This window comes from Copadichromis virginalis, linkage group LG16, assembly GCF_057382275.1.
Source record: "Copadichromis virginalis isolate Kocher_CV1m ecotype Utaka linkage group LG16, C_Virginalis_male_GT1.1, whole genome shotgun sequence".
NCBI classification, from domain to species: Eukaryota; Metazoa; Chordata; class Actinopteri; order Cichliformes; family Cichlidae; genus Copadichromis; species Copadichromis virginalis.
In genome coordinates, this window is record NC_140633.1 from 13,039,506 (window position 1) to 13,060,780 (window position 21,275).

Sequence of the window (21,275 nt, forward strand, 5' to 3'; positions counted from 1 at the left end):
GAGCATCACGAAAACATTTAAATCACTTCCCCCCTTCAGAACCTGGTTTGAATTTCACCAGTCGACTTGACCGTGTCTAAAGTACTGTGCAAAAGTTCTATGCTATCTCTCATGTTGCTAGGAAAATAGGAAATGTTGCAGCAGTTTACTGAAACATGCAAACCTCCATGGAAATGCAGTATATGAAGTGAACACAGACAGGTTCGCTTGTCTGTCACAGACAGACAGACAATTCCTGGTTGCATCCTTTATATCTGAAATACCAATTGTTCTGAAATATCAACCGAATGTCAACTGACGTTGAGCTATGTCTGGGCTCTGAAATGCTGCCACCTGGAGGTAAAGACTGGAGGTAAGTGTCTCAATCTGATCACGTCTCAACAACACCCTCGGCCATTGATACTTGTCTCTGTACTAGAACTTCCTCTTTCACCTCTGCCAGCTGCCAGCTAACATGCCAGCCTTTGCTGAGCACTGAGAAATGTCACGTAAGATATGCTGCTGAACGAAACCTTTGCACTCGCGTCTGTGACGGTGTTTAAATTGAGGAACCTTTGAACACAACATTTAAGACCTGCAATGGGTTTAAGGAAACACTTTTGCTCCTATAATCGATCTGATTCTATTTCATTAAATGTTCCTTCATTCTTTAGAATGAAAGAAACAAGAAATATTTTAATTATATGTTATGTGTTATGTATTATGAACGCTCCTAAAATAAAAGCATGACTTAATACATAATGAATCAACTCCCTGTTATTAAATAGTTGAGAAAAAGTCAGAAGCCTGTGTTTTTTTAAGTGGCAGATTACATATTTAGGGTAATTTTGTGGTAAGGTGCTGTGCGGTGTACTGAGAGCTTCTTGGTGTCTCTGTTCTTAGTGGAAAAAAAGCCCAGCACTGACTGCTGAGACACAGAAAATACAAACCTGATTTAAATACAGGAAGTGCTGAAAACCAACCAGCCCTCTTCCTTTCTCTCCAGCTGCCGCAGCTTTTTGAAGACTCGCATTAGTCTTCCCTTCACCAGACTGACAGGTTTCCTCTTCGAGTCACTAACTGGTGAGTAGCCTGAGCTTTGTGTTCTGGTCAGTGCTGCTTCTGCTGTCTGCCTTCCCCCCTCTCTCTGCTTCCAACGTGTTGCTTTTTACTTTGACTGAAACAAAAAAGGGAAATATTTTAGACATTATCACTTACAATTAGAATCTACTTCTGCATTCATACAGGAAGCTCTGTTTGCTGATTAAAGCGAAGCAGCTCCTTGAAGACATATGAGCGATATATAAGAGAGATTAATCAGCAGGGCTCATGTAGAAACTGCTTTCTGTGTCGCTTTGAGAGTAATACATTTGTATTTGCACTGAAATATCTTTGGCTGTTTTCTTCCTTTTTTTTAAAATCTCAAATCTTTGAAATCCACTTCTTAGATTTGTTTGGGGATACATTTTGTTGTATATGTGTGTTATGAGGATACAGAGGGTGGACTATAAAATAACTGTAGTTTTAGTTGGATGTGAGGTCTGTTAATGACGTTGAAGGCTGTTCAGTGCTACATTTTCTCATTTAATTTAGTTCTTTTGTGTTTTACGCTGATTTCTCATCTTTGATTAAACATTCCAGCTTTATTCAGATTCAAAGACGGTGACATTCGGTTCACAACACTTCAGTACCAATGTAACCAGTAACCACTTGTGACACCTCAATTTGATCGTCATGGATCATGTTTTAGCCTAAAATCCCCCTCTAGCAGGCCTTGTCATTTATTCCCAGGTAGAAGTAAAAAAAAAAGTAAAAAAGCAGAAGTTGGCCATCAGGGTGCCCTAAACTCAGGACCAATAAGCTACAGTGATGTCAGGAAAGTTCTTATCTTTTTAAATCACCAACTAACCTCTGCATTATGTTAGGCAGAACTGACTACGTGTAAGTCATGTAAAAAAAAAAGTTAAGTTGTAAGTTGTAGTTATCTGGTTGTATTGACAGCAGCTGAAACTAAAGACATGTCCTGGGTATTTTTATTTTGTTTTAGTTGGCTTTATAAGCGTTCGAGTTTTTTTAAAAATTTGAGTTCAAACAATAAAATAATTTTTTAAACGTCATTAATTTAACAAGTTTCTCAGTGTTACCTTTCACTGTCAGGTCTTTACAATAACCTTTATGTAGACTGATATGCTTCGTAGTTCTAATGTTTTGTCTTGCGTACAGGATAGTGCTAATTCTCACAGAGTGATGTCTCCAACACCCATTTTTTTTATCAGAGTCACACCCACACTGCACAGGCTGGGTTATTTTACAAAGCATGAAAGCTTAGATCTTAGATCTTTCTGCACATGGTTGTTGGAGTTTCTCGGCTGAGACTGTTCTAATTCTAGATGAACTAAAGACTTTGCTAGCATGTATTAGCTTTTATGAAGTATTGGCCACAGTAGCTGTTTTCCAGGAGAGTTTGTGAGGTCTTTGAAAGCAACTGAAATGAACGATTGATGTTCAGCCCCATCTGCTGTAACCTAAAAGACACCCATGTTCTGGTTCAGTTTTAGAAACTATCATTATAAAAACACCCAAATACCTCTGAACGATGGTTATACATAAATACTCTGCTATTCTCATTATTTTAGTATGATGTTTTATGTTTTTAATACACTGAATTCCTCCATTTGAATTCATAAGGCTGGTATGAACTTTTAAAAACATATTATTTTTTACAAGGATCTTCTTCATTATAGTAGTTGTGCAGCAAAACAAGTCATTAAGAATAGTGTATATAAACACATGCATCACTTAACTCTGTTAACTCTTTACATAAATGCTTAAATCCCCTTTGCAAACTGTTTTTTTTTTTCATCATTGTTTTTATTGCAGATTTTCCTTTAACACGACAGTGTCTCGACAGTAGACACAGAACAACAAAACAGTACAAACACAAAACGTACACAACAGCTCTTAAATAAGGCATAATACAAGATACAAAATACAAAATATAACATACAAGAGGTGGTGAGTCAGTCTTACAGCGCCCGGGTGGTGATCACGTGTGTAGTAGTCCTTTGAATAAGATAGCGGAAAGGTCCGGTCCAATATAGTCCAAAAAGGGGTGCCACATCCCATAGAACTGACCCACACTGTGGTGTATAACGTGTGTGAGGTATTCCAGAGGAATCAGTTCAAAAACTATTTTGCGCCAGCCACAGACAGTGGGAGTCCTATCGTTGATCCATTGTAAGAGGATATTTTTCCTGGCTGCAAATGTTAGAGTGTTATACAATCTTTTGTTGGCCGCCGCTTTTAGGCGGTCACTTGGAAGACCTAGAATCAGGGACAAAGGGTCCATCTCTATATCAACGTGGAAGATTTTCCCCAGTTCACCTGTAATGTCAGCCCAGTATTCTTGAAGCTTATAACAGGACCAAAAACAGTGAGTTAAAGTCCCTACATCAGTTTTGCACTTAAGACACACAGGGGAAAGAGAGCGGCTGAAGTGTCTGCGGTGAGGGGATACGTGTAATCTGTGTAAAATCTTAAATTGGATTGCTCTTGTCCGAGTACAAATTGAAATCCTTTTTGCGAGAGACCAAACGGTATCCCACTTATCTTCATCTATGGTTACCGACAGTTCCCTCTCCCACACACCTCTAATCCCCTGCGCATCAGTGGTAGTCAAAGCATTAAGCACATGGTAAAATGAACTCAGAGACACCGTCAGCTGTTGCCCAAACAAAACCCTCTCAACATCAGATACTTCAGGGTGCTCAGCAAGGGTTGTATTGTGAGTGATATAGTGTCGTATTTGCAAAAAACGAAAGAAATCCTGTTTAGGCAAGCCGTAACTGTTGGTAAGCTGTTCAAACGACATGAGTTCACCACCCGAGAAAAGGTCACCAAGAGACTTAATATTCTTATCAGACCATCGTTGAAAGCCGGGGTCCAAAGAACCCGGAGGGAAAGCAGGGTTATTCATTATAGGGGTAAAGGTTGATGTTATTCTCGATCTTCCCTCAAGACGGCGGACAATTCGCCACGCTTTTAGGGTGTTGATTGTTACAGGATTTGTACAAAGGGCCTTAATTCCGTTAAAATCATTACAAAATAATAGATCGCTCAGTTTGCATTGTGACAGAGCTGTCTCAATATCCGACCAGATTGAGGTTTTACCCCTAACCCAGTCGCTCACAAATCTTAAATGGGCAGAAAGCTGATACAATCTAATATTAGGTAGATCCAAGCCGCCCCTGGAGCTTGGCAGATGCAACACTGCCATCTTGAGTCTGGGTCTGCGCTTGTTCCAGATGAAAGAGGTGAGCCAACCATTTATGTCCTTCAGTACTCTCTTAGAGAACAAGACGGGGATCATTTGGATAGGATACAATAGCCTGGGCAGCACATTCATTTTGATCAGGGCAATGCGTCCTAGCCAGGAGACAGGAAGTGACGCCCACCGCTCTAGGTCCTGTTTGAGTTTGCCAAATAAGGGTGTGAAGTTGGCTTTGTACAATTGGTCGAGAGACGGGGTAATAAAGATCCCCAAATACACAAATCCATTAGGAGACCATTTAAAAGGAAAGGAAGGAACAGTAGCCGGCATTGTGAAAAGAGTACCGAGAGGCATGGCCTCTGACTTAGCCAAATTGATTCTATAGCCAGAGAAATGGCTAAACCTGTCAATCACCTCAATGAGACTGGGTACGGATGTTACAGGGTTAGTCAAAAGAATCAAGATGTCGTCCGCGTATAAGGTTATTTTATGACACAGCTGTCCAATCTCTAAACTACGTATTGTGGGCGTCGCCCTTATGGCCTCAGCAAGAGGCTCTATGGCCAGAGCGAATAGAAGGGGCGATAAGGGGCAGCCCTGCATAACTCCCCTATGAGTGTTGAAGTAATCAGACCTAAGTCCATTAGTCAGGACTGCTGCCTGTGGATTATTGTAGATAACTTTGACCCATTTTATAAAATTCTCCCCTAAGCCGAATTTGCCCAGAGTATACAACAAATAAGACCACTCAATTCTGTCAAATGCTTTCTCCGCATCGAGAGAAAGCACCAGGCCGTCAATAGATTTTTGCTTGAAAGCTACAATAGCGTTCAGTAAGCGTCTAACATTGGTGGCTGAGTTTCGACCCTTTATAAAGCCTGTCTGGTCCTCCCTTATCAGCACAGGTAAAAAATTTTCTAAGCGGGTGGCCAGAATTTTAGAAAGCAGTTTCCTATCTACATTCAAGAGGGCTATAGGTCTATAGGATCCGCACAAATCAGGACACTTCCCTTTCTTTAGAATTAGGGAAATGTTGGCTTCCTTCAGTGTCTGCGGGAATTCACCCGTAATGAAGGAGTGGTTGAACATATCAAGAAGCGGTTCCACAATAATATCCCGAAACTGTTTATAAAATTCACAACAGAAGCCATCAGGCCCTGGCGACTTTCCACTTCGCAGTGATTTAATAGCCTTAAACACTTCGGTCTTAGTTATAGGGCTGTTAAGGGCAGTCTTCTGTTCCTCTGACAAATTTGGTAAGTCGAATTGGGTGAAGAAATTATGCATCAGCTGCACCCCCTCCGGGACTTGTTGAGAAGAGTACAAGGCTTCGTAGAACTTCTTAACACAGTCATTTATCAGTTTGTTTTCATATATCTTGTGGCCACCTTCATCAGATATCGCTGCAATGGTATTCGATTCTGCGCGCTTCTTAACATAGTATGCCAGACATTTACCGGCCTTATCTCCATGCTCGTAGAACCTCTGTCTGGTGTATTTAAGTTTCTTCTCTGCATCTCTGGTAAGAAGGCAATTCAGCGCTGACCTGAGTGCGGTTATTTCTTGCCATAATGGTGGTGATGGGGAGGCAATATATGTTTTCTCCTTATCCATCAATTCGCTCTCTAAAGATTTTTGTTCCTCCATCCGTTGTCGCTTCTTTGTCGCAGAATACGAAATAATTAGGCCCCTCGCATAAGCTTTGCATGTTTCCCACAAAACAGAGGCAGTAGTAGCTGAGGGGGTGTTGATATCCAAAAACGCTTTAAATTCTGCAGAGAAGTGAGAGGTAAATTCCTCATCCTTAAGAATAATGGTATTAAGCCTCCAGTGGCGGGACCTATGAAGCGCAGCTTTAAGATCGAGATCCATGATTACCCTAGCGTGATCTGAGATGATTATACTTGTTATGTCGCACGATACTACTGAACCTAAGTCAGTTTTCGGGAGAAAAAAGTAATCAATTCTAGTTTGGGACCTATGCGGAGCCGAAAAAAATGTGTATTGCTTATCGGAGGGGTGAGTATATCTCCAAGCATCCACAAGTCCAAATTCGTCGCATAGAGCATGAAGCACTTTGGCCTGAGGAGAAGGAGTTGCAATGCTGTGTGGAAATCTGTCCATAAGCGGATTTAACATTAAGTTGAAATCACCACCAATAATAACGGTAGAGTTAGGAAGAAATGGGGCTAATTCCAGAAACATTTTGGTAAGAAAGGTAGTTGGGTGGGCAGGTGGAAAATAAACATTCAGTAATAAGATATTTTGGCCTTGCAAAATCCCTTTGACTATCACGTAGCGGCCCTTCAGATCCTTAACGCAATCAGTTACTACAAAAGGTACATTTTTCCTAATCAACACTGCCACTCCTCTACTTCTTGTAGTGAAGGATGAAAAAAACACTTGTCCATATAATCCTTGTTGCAACTTCAAGTGTTCATTATTATCAAGATGTGTCTCTTGTAACATAGCAACATCTACACCGTCCTTTCTTAGACAAGTAAATATCTTCCTCCTCTTAATAGGGCTGTGAACCCCTCGTACATTCCAGGTGCATATTCGCAGCCTACTCATTATTAGACTTATTCATGTATCACACAAAGCATATTGAGCCAAAGGGTTCACCACACCCTGGTTGAAAAAATAAATAAATAAAATAAAAATAAAAAAGGCATGAAAGAGCTGTGTGACGGAACATTCAAAGAACAGTGATTTGGCAACAGCCCTACTAAACATGTAGGGAAAAACCAATCTCCTCCTGCCCGTCGGGAAAGCCGAAGGGCATTGCACGCGCGTAACTCACGCCTACCCATAGACGAAAACACAGTCCGTCCGGTGCCCGATGGGGTGGAAGATTTCACCTGGTCGCTTATAAGCAGCGAGGACGAAAAAAAAGAGTCATATACGCCTAGATTCGGCAAGTACTCACACCGGTTAATTAAGGCATAGTGTGAAGAAAAGGAGTACTCCGGTGGTTACGGGGATTCAGGGCAGCGAGTCCGCGTAGGACGCAGCTGCCTCCGGTGTGTTAAATCTCTTCTCCTTGCCGTTGGCAAACAGCCTCAGTGTGGCGGGGTAGAGAAGCGCATAATCCACATTCTTCTTCCTCAGGCAGCTTTTCACCTCGTCGAAAGCCTTGCGTTTCTTGACTACCGCCGCTGAATAATCATTAAAGAAGGAGACTTTGATCCGACTTGTTGGTTGGTTCGGCTGCGTAGCCAGGTGCCGAGCTGCGGCCATCACACGTTGTTTATCAGCAAAGTTGTGAAGCTTCATAATGATGGGTCTGGCGCGCTGGCTGGGGCCCGGCCTCGGTGCTAGAGAGCGGTGAGCGCGGTCTAGTTTGATCTTCCCATTTTTAGTTGTGAGCTCGAGATAGGAGGGGAGCCATGACTCCATGAAGGCGACAACATCATTTCCCTCCGTGCCCTCGGGAAGCCCGACCAGGCGAAGGTTACATCTGCGGCTGCGGTTCTCTAAATCGTCCATGTGGTCTGCCATGTCAGTTACTTGTTTTTCGAGTCGAGCCACTTTCGCCTGCAATACACCTGCCGTGTCTTCCACGCCTGAAATCCGTATCTCGGCGTCTCCCACCCGTGTCGCCAGAGCCTGGATCCGAGACGTCTGTTCACGGATTGCGGCCAGCACAGTATCAACTTTAACATCCAATAAAGTTGTAATGCTGTCAGTTATCTTACTCAGAGCCGCAAGGATATTCGGGTCGATATCACTCCCAGTTTCCTCAGCGTCAGCGGAGATTTCTGTGTCGCTGGCGTTAGCTTCTTCAGGCTCAGCCGCCATAGGACCCACAATGTCGCTAGCTTGCACAACCGGAGCTGTCTTTTTCTTAGACCTGACGTTAGGCATTTTAGAAAAATAGTCGTCCAGACTCATTATAGAGTTACTCCCACGCACATTTGTAACGTTTCACCAGGTGAACACGTATTTTAGACGGATAATCGGGGGACCTCACCGGAGCACAGCGAGACGGGTGTTCGCGCTACGACGCCATCTTGCCAACCTCCCCTTTGCAAACAGTTATCAGCATCTGTGGATGTAGTAATATTTATAACTTGCCAGTTGAAAGAATTGAGAACATCCAGAGAAGTTGATGGCACAGACAAACAGTTGCTCTACTTTGAGCTAATGAAATAATTCAGCTACACACTCTGTGCAGTTGTGACTTGCACAAGTAAAAAGTCTATGATGCCACATTTCCTGGGAAATGCATGCATTGCTCCACACTGGGAGTTCGGATGACAGTGTATTTGTAATTGTTTTAAATTTGAAAAATCTTTAACTCTCCCCTGAGATACCTTCACACTTTAAAATTTGCATTATGATAAAGATTTAGGTTACAATCTTGCATATCCTTGCCTAATGAATATGTATATTTATTTATTTATTTTTATTCTCATCAGTTCCAAATTGTGGCAGAACTAATAAACCTTCCCAACATTTTCAGCAGCTTAATAACTTACACAATATTACAGAACATTTAATACTTTCTGATCTTGTACAACCATTAGTCAATAACACAACTGGTACTTGTGTTGCCTCTGCTCTGAAAGCAGCAGGAAGTTTGCTTCAAAGTAATTGAGAAACAATGCCTCTCTTTTTCTGCACAGATGGGAAGCCACAGCACCATGTCCTCCTCTCTGTATAGTTCCAAGTATGTTAGCTGGTATGTGGACATAGTGGAGTCAAAAAGCCCTGCAATGGCATCTACAGGTAAGATCCAGCACATATTTGTAAACCTTCTGTTCTAGGCATCTTGAAAGACGTATGACCGCCACCACACAGGAAACACCAGAGAGTTACTGAAACATTTATCGCAAAGCTTTAGTTTAAAACTTCTAGGCTTTTAGCTTGAAATTATCTGGACATATCTTTTCCAGAACAGTCTCTGTTTCTGGTTCCAGCTCCAAAAATCTACGTGCAATTAAAACGAAGAATGCCTTTGGAATACATATTGATCAGGCCTAACTTTTTCTTTGCTGTCTCCCTTGTTTTGCTTTGCTACCAAACACAACAGTCAGCTGCTATGGATTCTAACCCACTTCTCCTTCTGTCACCACCAGAAACTGACAGAGCAGAAGCAAATTCATCATCTTCCCATCACCACCAGCAGACAAAAGTCAATTGCCTCAATTTTAAATCTTTCCTTGACTCCAAGTCAGACAGACTCAGCCACAGCAGTGAGGGTTTGAGTGATGAGTGTAAGAAAGGCAACATAGTATTGACAGATACTGACATCCAGAGCAAAGAGGAACTTTCTCTTTTGGATCCAGAGGATAAAAAATTCCACCTTCCCCGGAGCAGTCCGGTCATTTCCAGACGCAGCAGGCCCATCTCCTGGCACGGAGGAGTAAATGATACATCTAGTCCCAGGTAACCACTATATATGTTCAAAGCATTACAAAACATTTCAGCAATATCATTATTACAAATGATTGCATAACAAATAAAAAATGACCAAGAAACACAGATCTACATGTGTCATAGATGGAATATACGACTAATTATATAAGAAATAATAAGAAAGTGCGGTGAGATACACCTATCAGCTAAAGCATCTGTTGTGGCTGAGCAGTGTGTAGAGCGATCAGAGTGCAGTGTGCTTTTAAAAAAACACAATGCCTCCTCAAACATATTGAAACTGTCTCCCACATTCTGAGTGACTCTAACTTTTAAAGGGCAACACTGCAAGATAGATACTTTTCTAAAGTCTTGTTGTTATTCATTGGGGGTGAAGAAACCAGGGAAGGGTTTCATGGGTTAAAAAAGACAAAGCCTAAACGATTATATTACGTTTCTAAAGGTGCTTTTTTAGGTGATGCTTTTCTAAAATAAGCTGTAAGCTGTGATGATGGGCAAACCAGTAACTATCGTATCAAACTTGAAGTAAGAGTTGTGCATGAGTCATTCAGTCTTTTCTCTTGAGTGCTACAGTTCATGAATGACTTTTATCATTAGCTGTTTGGAATCCACACAAAGCAACAACTTTGTCCACTTGAACAAAGCTGCATGCTACATGATTTTACTGCGACAGTTCAGTACGCACAGGTAAACTGTAGGTGGCATAAAACATGTTAACACTTGTATTATTCAGATACTTAGGACCAGGAGTTAAAATGGGATTCGGCTGGTGGGGGAACCCTATAATTGGGTGTAGTGGTGCTGTGCTGTTATTCTGATATTTTCTGTTCTTTGGGCTAACTCAGTTTAAATAAGACATAAGCAGAGAGCTAAAAGGCTGATTTCCAGACCTCTAGATCAGCCCAGAGTATGGTATGGCCCCGGGCTCCACCTGGCCCATTTGGTTGCCCCTGCCAGTGTGAGGCCAATTGGAAATTGGGATTTAAGCATAATATAGATAGATATACACCCAGTTTGTCCCATTTCAGCCAGCAAACAGTCCTTACATTTTGTGGGAAATCACAATAGAACTTAGTTTCTTTTGCTGTGAAGATGATATGAAAAAACAAAACAAAACAAAACATGCATTTATGTCTGCAAGTAAATGCCACTTCGAATTTGCTGGCCCTGAAATATGTCAGAAAGACTGATGCAGAATATAGAGCAGGGGTCTGAAACTTGCGGCCTAGAGGCCACTTGTGGCCCACGTCACACCTACTTGAGGCCTGTATATTGACGTGAAGAAATATAATACAATTTGGCTCTTGAAGTTACCTTTTTTTTTAGGGAAGATTTGTTTGTTGTTGACTGCAATGTTAAAATAAGTCCTTTAAAAAGCAAAAAGCTATTTAATATGAAGGCAATATGAACAGAGAGTAAAAACATGTTGAGGGATTGAGTTTAGTGAGAGTTATTTGTGAAGAAGACAGTTTTCACTAGCAGTCAAAAACTCATGTGTACACTTATGTCTGCATTCTTATCATAGCTGAAGTGCTGCCACGTGTCTGGTCAGAAACAGTTTACCGATTTGTTTCTTTGGTAGTTCAATAAAAGGCTTCAGTTATTTAAGAGTCACAAAAAAAGTCTTCCTGTTTGTAGTTTTGTCTTGTGATACAATATTTGAAATTATTAAAAAAACGAACAAAACACTAGATTTTCAGAAATATTTGTGGGTGTTTTCTTATTTGTTTGTTTTTTGAACACTACAGTGGCCCTCACATGAAATGACAGTAGCAGCAGTGGCCTACAGCTCATTTAAGTTTGAGACCCCCTGATGCAGAGTTTTTAACACACAGTCTTCTAAGTATTTATTTACTGTAGTCACAGGTAAAGCCATGTGTGTGGTTTTTGGAGCAGATTACTATGTTTAAGGATTGAGAAATACAAGAACTCGACATCTGAACCTTTGCTAGCAAAGCTACACAAGCAACAAGCCCTTCTCTTTTTTTCTTTAACAATCTTTAATCATCCAGTTTTTTATTTTTACTTCCAACAAAATCGCTAAAACTGTAATTCATACTCTGATGGGGAGTTTATCAGTGAATGTTTGGTGAATTCTTTTGCACCTGAGAGGAAAGGAGCAATTAAGAATATGCCACTCTCCAAGCAAGATCAAGAGTCTTTCAACACCTTTGCAGGAAATCTGGATTTTCAGTTGAAAAGTGGACAGCGGAGCTATCAGGAATGTGTTGAGTGAAAGGCATGATTGGAGAGGCAAGCTCTGCAATGGGACAAACAGGCTGATGTTACAAACTATGGCTGTTCAAATCTGCTTTTGAAGCAGATGCAAAATGAAATTAACCAAAAACAGGAACTGGTATTTTTGAACTGTATCATACAGCAGGACGTGCAGTGTAAGTCAGTGCTAAAAATGAATCAGGTTTCTGATGCTGTAACTAAAATAGTCAATTTCATCAGGGCAGGAGCATTGAATCACCGACAGTTTGTTGCACTTTTGTAGGCACATCAGACTGAACATGGTGACATAGGTTCCCACACATGGGGGAGGTGGCTCAGCGTAGGCAAAGTGCTAAAAACAGAGCAGAAATTTTGTGACAAGGACATTCCAGAGCTCTCATATGCACAATGGAAAGCAAATCTTGCATTTGCTGTTGATGTGACTTTCCTTTGCATTTTCAAAACTGCAAATGATGTAATTAAACTATAAACAGAAAATCTGGAAATTTTACAAAACACACTTTGTCCACAATTGTTTGTGGGAATGTTGATTATAGTGATACAATGTTGGCATGTGCTTATTTCACATTTGCATTGACAAATTGTAACATCTACTCTTAACAGACAGTGGCCATTTATAGAGATAATATTAATATTGAGCCGAAGTTCAGCTTTTTGATGCAGTTCAACACAACAGTCCCACCCTTGGGAAATTTAATGGTCCATCCCAGTCCTACACAATATGAAGCTAGTAGCAAAGGTAGAAATTATTAAAATAATACCTAACATGTGCACCACAGCCTGTCCTGCACCAGTCCAACATAGTGCATCACTGGAACCTCCACAGCGGTACAGCTAACTAACCTGTTCTGCCTCTTCTACACTTCACTAAACTGTCTATATTGCATACTTTTATGCATCCTTTAGCAAAAAATTAGGACACTTCAGTTAGTTTTGCAAGATGCTTCACAAAAAGGTATCATTAGTCATGTATAGATCTGATAACTATAAAATTAATTAAAGGAGAGTTAGAGTTAAGTTTTCAGTTTATATGGCTGCACCCTTATTTCCCACAGGGTGTCCACAGTGGATGGATCTGCATGTTTGATTTGGCCCTTCCTGATGTAATCCTTTGATTTGTGATAAGCAGTAGGAAGACACAAAGTTGGGCTCCCTTGAATCTTTGTTTTTGCTTCCTCCTGGTCTCAAAGCTTTTCCATGTCAGGTGAATCTGTTAATAACTACACCAAAAGTACATTTTTGTAAAAGAAAAAGTGTTTTTTGACCTATGGAGACATTATTCACCGTATATGTATCTAGGTAATATGCAGATTCACTTACTGTCTACACTAAGCTAATAAATGGGGAAAAGAAACAAATAACCTTAAAGTCACAACTTTGCCTTTTTTAGTGGAGTCGAACTCAGAGAAAAGGAAATGCAGCTTCACTGAGTTCCAGCTGTAACGCGAACTAAACACAGCACACGCCAATTTTACAAAATATGTATTGCTCTAAATAAGACACGGTGCTGTGTGAATGCCGTCCTGCTGAAACCAAAAGTCACCAGACTGCTCAGTACGCACAACAGTTCCTAGTTATCGGGATAGAAAAAGGGAACAGACAAGCGAAAGAAGCCTCATGAAAAACACAACCTTGCATTCCTCAGTGAGCAGGCTGGGAAAATTTCCTTCATATGAATGAGTATTTTTGTCCTTTAGTTTGTGTGTTTATTTTTTTAAATTACACACATGAAAAGTGCAGGCCCTCTCTTAGCATTTCACCAGCTGTCCCACATTGTCTCACAGACACACACTCTTTGCCCCACATTTAGGTTGTTGCTTTGTGGTCACCTCATACCTAATAGTGAATAGGAATATAGCACAGTCTGCTTACCACAGTGTTAATCTAGCACCACTTGATGGCGCTAAGGCTTTAGAGACTTCAGTTACTGTGGGATAACTGGCTGCTGGAGGTAAAGTAACACAATAAAACTAATAAGCTCATGTTAACACTACACAGTATGCTGTATATGTAAACAACAAGCTTTACTTCTTGTGAATAATTGCAGCAGGAGCCAGTGTTTACTGCTTAGGACTCACAGTGTTTGACATTTGAGATACTTTATGGTAAATGTCATGAAAGTTGTGTGGTTGCCAAGAGCCTATGAGCAAACAGGAACTGAAATGAGTAAATAAAGAGACCTTTATCTTATTTCTGCAGCTATGGTTTTATGCCTCAAAGTAAAAAGAAGAAACAGGATATTCCTCATGTTTCTGTTGAAAATACAGTGAACATACTATTTTCACTGCTCACACTAACTACTAACAACTAATTACTTGTTAAAGTGATGAGTAAACATTTGATGCCACTCAGCTGCTTGTCAGGTGATGCACAATATGTGCTTTTTAATGGTTAACATTTAATTTGGTGTTTATTTCTTGGATGATCTTCACTTGCATTGTTTTGAAACCTCTCCATCTAAAGTGAAATGTTTCTGCTTTTAGCTCGGACCCACCATCTCCTGTCTTTGGTTCACCGTCTCTGGGTCCCCAGGAGTGGTCGACATCCAGCAGTGGGGAGGATCTGGAATCCAAACCGAGCTCCTATCAGTTGTCATTCGCAGTGGAGATGGCTAAAAAGCAAAGCTCTACCTCTATCTCATCAAATCTGAAACGGCTTCTGACTCCCAGCCTCCACCTTCCCTACAGTGGTCAGCAGGGATTAGCTGAGGAGCATAAAAGGCGGACCCAGAGTAGTTGCATTCCCAACAACACACCAGGTAAAATAGCATTACTGGGGTTTACTGATTTTTGTTTTGTATTTTTCAGCTGTGTCAAGTAGTAAAGGGTGGCTGGCAGTTTTATTGTGCCTATAAGGAGACTAACCATGTCCAAAAACACACTAACTCTATGATTTCATTCCCGGTTTTGAGCTGCAGATTTTCTTTAATAAGGGAAAAGATTATTTAGGATGGCGTCTTTCAAATGTACCACAAACACTTCTGAATCTCAGCGTGATGAAGTTAAGAGACATAAAAGTTGACTGCAACAACTCATAAAAACCCAGACGTCACACTGTACTTGTAAGGTGTAAAAGTAAAAAAAAAGAATAAGAGAAAGTTCTGTGAGGAGAAGGACATCAGAAAGAAGCTGGATTCAAGGCATGAGTGTAAACTCAGGGATTCAGGGAAAACGTATACGATAAATAGGGATTATTTTGAACTGTGAAACATGTAAAGCTACTCCAGGCTTTGACTGTAGGCCTTTGTACACATTTATATTGCCACCTTTTCCTTTGGCATAATCTTGAGAAAACTTTTTAGTGTTTTATGAATACCCACGTTTATACTCTCAATAAAGCCCAAGAATAAACATATAGAACTGAGCAGACAGTAACAGTGATACACTGAGTGCACTGAATGCAAATATGAACCTGACGTTAGCAACACTGAAAACATATAAATGTTAAAAAGGCTAGAAACCCAGTCAGTTTATTTATGTGTGTGTGTGTGTTTCATCAGGATGCGCTACCTCAACACAACAAAGCAAAGAAAGAAGCAGCAGTGATATCCCAGCATCCCCTGCAGAGATCTACAAGACCAGTTGTGAACTGGAAAAGGTACATTACATTTTCCCCCCAACAGTCATTCACAGTTTTATTTATTTTGCAATGAAATTAATAAAAGTAAATATAAAAACGCTAATGACACACCCCTTTATTTTTCTATTGTAAAACAAGCTGCTTATTTTAAAAATTATTGGCTGAGTCATACAACTGCAAATTATAAGCTACAGATATATGAAATTAAAGGTGGTAGAATAATGTCCCACTATTAAACATCAGTAAGGTATTAGCAAGTGCTTAACTTATCATTTATATATCAACAATCCTCCTTAGCATGCCATTAATAAACACATATCTTTATCCATCTGTTACTATTAGACCATGTAAATGTAAATCTAAGACACTGAACTTTTTTTTTTTTTTACCTTATTGAATTACTTATGAATTACTTCATTTTATGCCTTTAATCGGGTTACTATAGTGTTTGGCATTAAATATAGAAATGTGAAATCACAGCCAGATTTGTGCCAGCAGACAGGTGCCAAATGCTCTCAGCAGCGTCTCACCAGTGTCTGTCTGTGTGCAGGAAAACGCTCATTTTATTGTGGTGGACATGGTGCTGGAGATGCTCGAAAATGCAAAATGGACTCTTAGCTTAGATCAGTGGCGTTCCACGATGGACACAAACTGCCTGATGTGCAAGGAAAGACATAAAAGCTCTGCACAGGAGAGTTCGCCACAGAAGCAGACATTTAGATTACACAGGCATAAAGTAAAGTACAGCAGAGTTGATCCTAGACGAGAGAGATACAAGCGAAGACATCTTGATGAAGACATGAAGATGTCACACAGAGAAACACACCCATGTGTAGAGCAGCAAACACAGGACAAAGCGGAGGAGGAAGCAGGGAAGGATGAGCCTAAACATCAAATGAAAACTCTGTCTGTGCTCTCCACTGACAGCGGATTCGAAGGTAAGAAATTCTATTTTTAATGAAACACACATTCCTTAAATAGTTCCTCATCAAACATATTGTTTTGACCAGGAATGGGTCGTCCTACATCTTCCTTTGTCCCAACTTTGTCCGGATAATGTTTTTAGACAAAAAGCCAGACTAAAAAGCTACAGGATGACTAATTTCTTACAGCCTAAATGCTGTGAAGATGGTATCAACAGGTTGATTGTTCCTTTCCACCAATCTTCCATCTGAGTCAAAAGCAACAAAGAACTCATATAAACATGCTTTGATCAGCAGAAAGTGCTTTCTTACTGTGAACGTATCTAGATTTTATCTGCGCTTGGAAATTTGAAGCCTACAGTATTTGTTTCCCCCCTAGTGTTCACTGACTTTATATCAGGAACTGATTGTTTTAAACGTTGTTTTTTTTCTATGACATTTATCAACACATATACATTATTATATCAACTAAATATAGAAATTATTTTCTTAATATTGGATTAAACGAGAATAAACATAATCATCATATTATGTGTTTCTGTTTCAGACTGTGGAGTTGATCATACACTAACTCAGAGAGAGTCTCTAAAAAAGTAAGAAAACCTATTCCTTTCAGTAAACATGCATTTTAATAATGTAAGCGCTTGTTCTTTTAAATCTGACTAAATCTATGATGTCCATGGTGCAGTGCCGAGCAGCTAGCCCAGCAGCTGGTGTTGGATTTCAAAAAAAGTTGGCTCCCTTCTACTGAGCTTCAGCGTGGCCGGCAAAGCCTTCGCAGCTCGCTTCAGGAGGTGAGAACAGCAACCACAAATCAACTATGACTATAACACTTTCTCAACTTGGTATTTTAATGCAAGATAAATATATAATAAGATATTGGTGGCTGATGACAAAGAAAACTTTCCCGCATATTTATTACACGTTGCTGGGACTGGACTCCAGAAATGACCACAAGTATCCTCTGTTCTTCCTGTTCATACCAGCTGCCGGGTACAGAAAATGTGGCGGTGAGCAGCGATAGCCTGACAGAAGAGATCCGACAGCGTACCAGGATGAGAGGATCCCTGAGCTGGGCACCACCACGTTTCCAGATCATCTTCACGGTCCAGCCAACGCACAGGTCTCATTTATATGTGATGACACAACAGCGCAGCGGAAAAATGGTTTATTTCTGATGCTATAAATGATTGTGTATTTAGAGCTGAATGTGTGTGGGTTTCTTTTCTTTGTTCAGACGAAGCGAGGTAGTGGCTTCGCAACACTTCCTGTGTGCAGGTTGTGGGACCGAGGTGGAGCCCAGTGAGTACTGCATTACATAATATGAATTGCAGAGGATTTTTGTTTTAGTTTTTATCTGAACATTACATTCGCATTCATAAAACCATTTTTAATCCCTCCACAGGAGAATAAACTATAGTCAGAAAATGCTTCCATTACCGAAAAAGCAGAGAGATTTATAAGTCATGCACTTCACTAATACAACTGTATTCAGCATTTTTGTCTAAAACTCAAAGTCATTCTGTGAAATGTAACTTTGTCATTTCTTAAAAAGGAATAAATAAATGTAAAAAACTGTTCCTCACTGAAATCATTGTTGTCTATAGTAATCAAGGTTGAGTACCAGTAAATACCAAACACAGGCCTCAGCCATGTCTTCACAATGTAACAAGCAGCAAAACCAAATATAAGACTCTCTGTCTCCCACCAGGGTACATCAAGAAACTGCGGTACTGTGAATACCTCGGCAGGTATGGAAAATAACATGTTATTACCCAAATATGAGCTAAGTTTTCCTGCAATCAGATATTAAACCATCTATATTTAAATAATGAAGTTATTACAAATGAATCATTGATCTGTTGTTATTCATTTTTGCAGATATTTCTGTGACTGCTGTCACAGCGGCTCAGAGGCTGTGATTCCGGGTCGAGTACTGTCCTGCTGGGATTTTGGCAGGTGATCAAATCAGACAACATATTATAGTAACTGTTAACATATGTTAAATGTATAGTTAATTCATATAGAAAACTGAAATGATTAAATGTCTTGTAAATGTAAATTACTTCTAAATAACTTGCAGTGCACTTCTAAACCCTGTAACATCATCATAACTCACAATAATCCTGATATTTCAGGTACCCTGTGAGTGATTTCTCCAAACAGCTGCTGGATTCAGTGTGGCAGCAGCCTCTGTTTGACCTGACCTGTGTTGGTAAAAATCTGTACAGTAAAGTGAAAGAACTGGACAGGTTTAGGGTGAGTTAATGACTAAATTATTACTGTTGTGCTTACCGTGATCATAGATGCCTGAAAGCAATCATTCACATTTAAAAACATATCGATAGCCATCGGAAGAATCCTGGCATTTTATTTATTCTTTTACTGTATTTAGTAAGTAGTCTGTGGAATTAGATTTCAAAGCCGATACTGAAATTCAATGACAAACTATTAGGTTGTTTTCATTTAGTTTTGTATTCCTTTTTAACATGTCCCTCTATCCTCCCATCAGGAGGTGCAGGATCAGCTGCTGGGAATCAAGAAGCTGCTAAAAGCCTGCAGATTATCACAAAGGTAACATTTGGAGATAATACAAAGTTGATATATATTGTATGTATGTATAAACAGCTCATGTCCTTGTTTTATAAAATAAAGACATTACTTCATTTACAGGTTTGGCAGTGGATCAAAATGTGTTTTTCATTAAATTTGCTGAGTATTTTTTTATGTTTCTATCACATATTAAAGAACTATTACAAGGATTTATTAAGTTTCAAAAACCTTTTAATGGTAAATAAATAAAGAGTTTGGCCGTGACTGTATGCTAGGTATAAGATTTACTAGTTCACACACGGTCTAGTAACTACTTAGTAACTTAATCTGCCCTGTGTTTGTGTCCTAGTGTGCTGGCTGAGCTGGAGCATCTCCCTGCTCATCTGAGGGAGCAGTCAAACCTCTTCTCCATGGATGACCTACAGAAGGTGAAGAAGGGTCAGCTGGTTCCACAGGCCAAAGCAGTGCTGCAGTCTGCCATTACTCATGTGGAAAACTGTGAGGTCAGTCATTCTGAACCAGATGGCTCCTGGCCTCTTTAATGTTATTTATTAGCTAGAAAGTACAGACAGTACATTTCTACCTAAGGACAGTGTTATTATTTTCCAGTGCTGATGATATGCATTTGGTAATTAAATATTATTGCCGCTTACCTAAATTAAAAGCATTTCTAATTTTAAATGTATTTTAAAGTTAGGGATTGTAGATCTCAGGCCCATTCACCTGACTTAATATGTAAATGATGACTTAAAGAAATAGCTTTTCACGACTCCTATCCTTGTGCCCGTTTAAACAAGTACGCAACATTTCAGACAATATTTCAGTTAAATACAGCCAGGAATACAACACATGTTTAGAGGAGGAAAACGTGTGAATGTTTGTATGAAATTAAATCATTTTGACTTTCTTCTCTCACTTCTTTCACACAGCTGTGTCTTGCCCGAGGTTTTATCTGTGAGTTTTGCAGAGAGAAAGACATCATCTTTCCTTTTCAGACAGACATATGTAAACGCTGTCCAGGTGAGCATAGACAAAGCGAGATGCAGTCTGTGTTCCTCTATAGACTAAAACCAGGATTGACTTAGTACAACTTCATAATATTCTTCTGACAACCCCCCCACAAATATAACAAGTAATATGCTGCCACTGGGTTTATATGCAGGATACATAAAACCTATGAATATCTTCTGTCTTTCACAGAGTGCAAAGCCTGCTTTCACAAAAAGTGTTTTGTGGTGAAAAAGTGTCCAAAATGTGCACGGATCCAGTCTCGGAAAGACCGTCGGAATGAATCCATGAAGAGTGACACCTGAAGCTGCAGCAGTTCTGTGTTGCAGTGGTTCATTTAACACTTTTTAGCTGCATTTTCTTTTCTGTAACTTCACATAAAAACACTTTTAATATGTCAGTAAGTTTCTGCTCTCTCATCCTGCTTATCTCTTACTACTTAAACCACACTGTTAAACATGCATATTCCTTTACATGACTTAATATTTCCTATGGAAATTTGATCGGCACGAGAGTGATTGTACCTCAAAAAACAAGATAAAGCACTTAAATTATGCAAAACTGTTTTTCCCATTTTTGGCAGGTTATATGTACTTTTCAGTGTAATGCTGATGGACAGCATATCCATTCAATAGCTGCTTGCGATGTTTCCATGTGCGATATTTCATGTCAGGATTGTTGCTCAACAGAAATAATATATTACACATTACTTACTTAATCTCTTGCTGAAGAAAGCCACTAGGTACACTAACTATTTAACCTCTTTTGCGTTATTCCATAACATGGCCTGAGATGCATTTTTTCATGTAGATTCCAGTCAACAATACAAACCTGAAGCTACAGTCCCACAAACACTGACACGAATCCCCAAAGAGGGCACATTAATTTTCTTTCATAATTTATATATGAACACAAAGTCTACAGCATGCCTGCAGAAAGTCAATGTCCTTTTAGCAGCAGCAGATGTTTCAAATGCAACTGTTTCTGTCCAGGATGCAGTGTGCACATTACAATTGTGATACTGTCCTTTCATATAATGAAAATAAAAATAATTTCCACAACTCGTGAAAAGTTATTGAGAACTTTGCCATTTCCTTGTTCAACCCAACAGTGGCTATATATTATAGGCTTATCATATAAAATGAAACATAGCTAGTACCGCTAGCCGTCAGAAATTTGTAGTAGAGCAAAATGTTTTCATTTGAAAAGCCGTGGAGCCCAAATATGATGTGTCAGAACAGGAAATTATAATTTAGTGGAGTAATTGCACTGTCAACTATCACCACCTCTTGGACCAGGTGGCCCAGATTTAGACTGCTTTTGTATCATCCTAATACGTCCTCCTA

General features: G+C 39.8%; 1 protein-coding gene across 1 annotated transcript; it reads left to right on the forward strand.

The window, feature by feature from the left end:
- Positions 1–1,000: 1,000 nt before the first annotated feature.
- rubcnl (rubicon like autophagy enhancer) lies at positions 1,001–20,984 on the forward strand. The gene is made up of 17 exons (XM_085435421.1): positions 1,001–1,062; positions 8,878–8,980; positions 9,331–9,640; positions 14,350–14,624; positions 15,366–15,463; positions 15,996–16,383; positions 16,916–16,961; positions 17,057–17,162; positions 17,355–17,491; positions 17,606–17,670; positions 18,080–18,119; positions 18,250–18,327; positions 18,507–18,627; positions 18,881–18,942; positions 19,271–19,424; positions 19,851–19,941; positions 20,122–20,984. The coding sequence occupies exons 2-17, from the start codon at positions 8,878–8,880 to the stop codon at positions 20,232–20,234; spliced, it is 2,187 nt and encodes a 728-aa protein (XP_085291547.1). The 5' UTR covers positions 1,001–1,062; the 3' UTR covers positions 20,235–20,984.
- Positions 20,985–21,275: the final 291 nt, after the last annotated feature.

What these genes read in the sequence shown, in the direction of transcription:
- rubcnl (XM_085435421.1), top strand. Translation starts at nt 8,878, where the DNA reads ATGGGAAGCCACAGCACCATGTCCTCCTCTCTGTATAGTTCCAAGTAT. An exon ending in AATGATACATCTAGTCCCAG is followed by an intron (nt 9,641 to 14,349) that starts GTAACCACTATA and finishes TTCTGCTTTTAG; the next exon opens with CTCGGACCCACCATCTCCTG. An exon ending in CATATGTAAACGCTGTCCAG is followed by an intron (nt 19,942 to 20,121) that starts GTGAGCATAGAC and finishes TGTCTTTCACAG; the next exon opens with AGTGCAAAGCCTGCTTTCAC.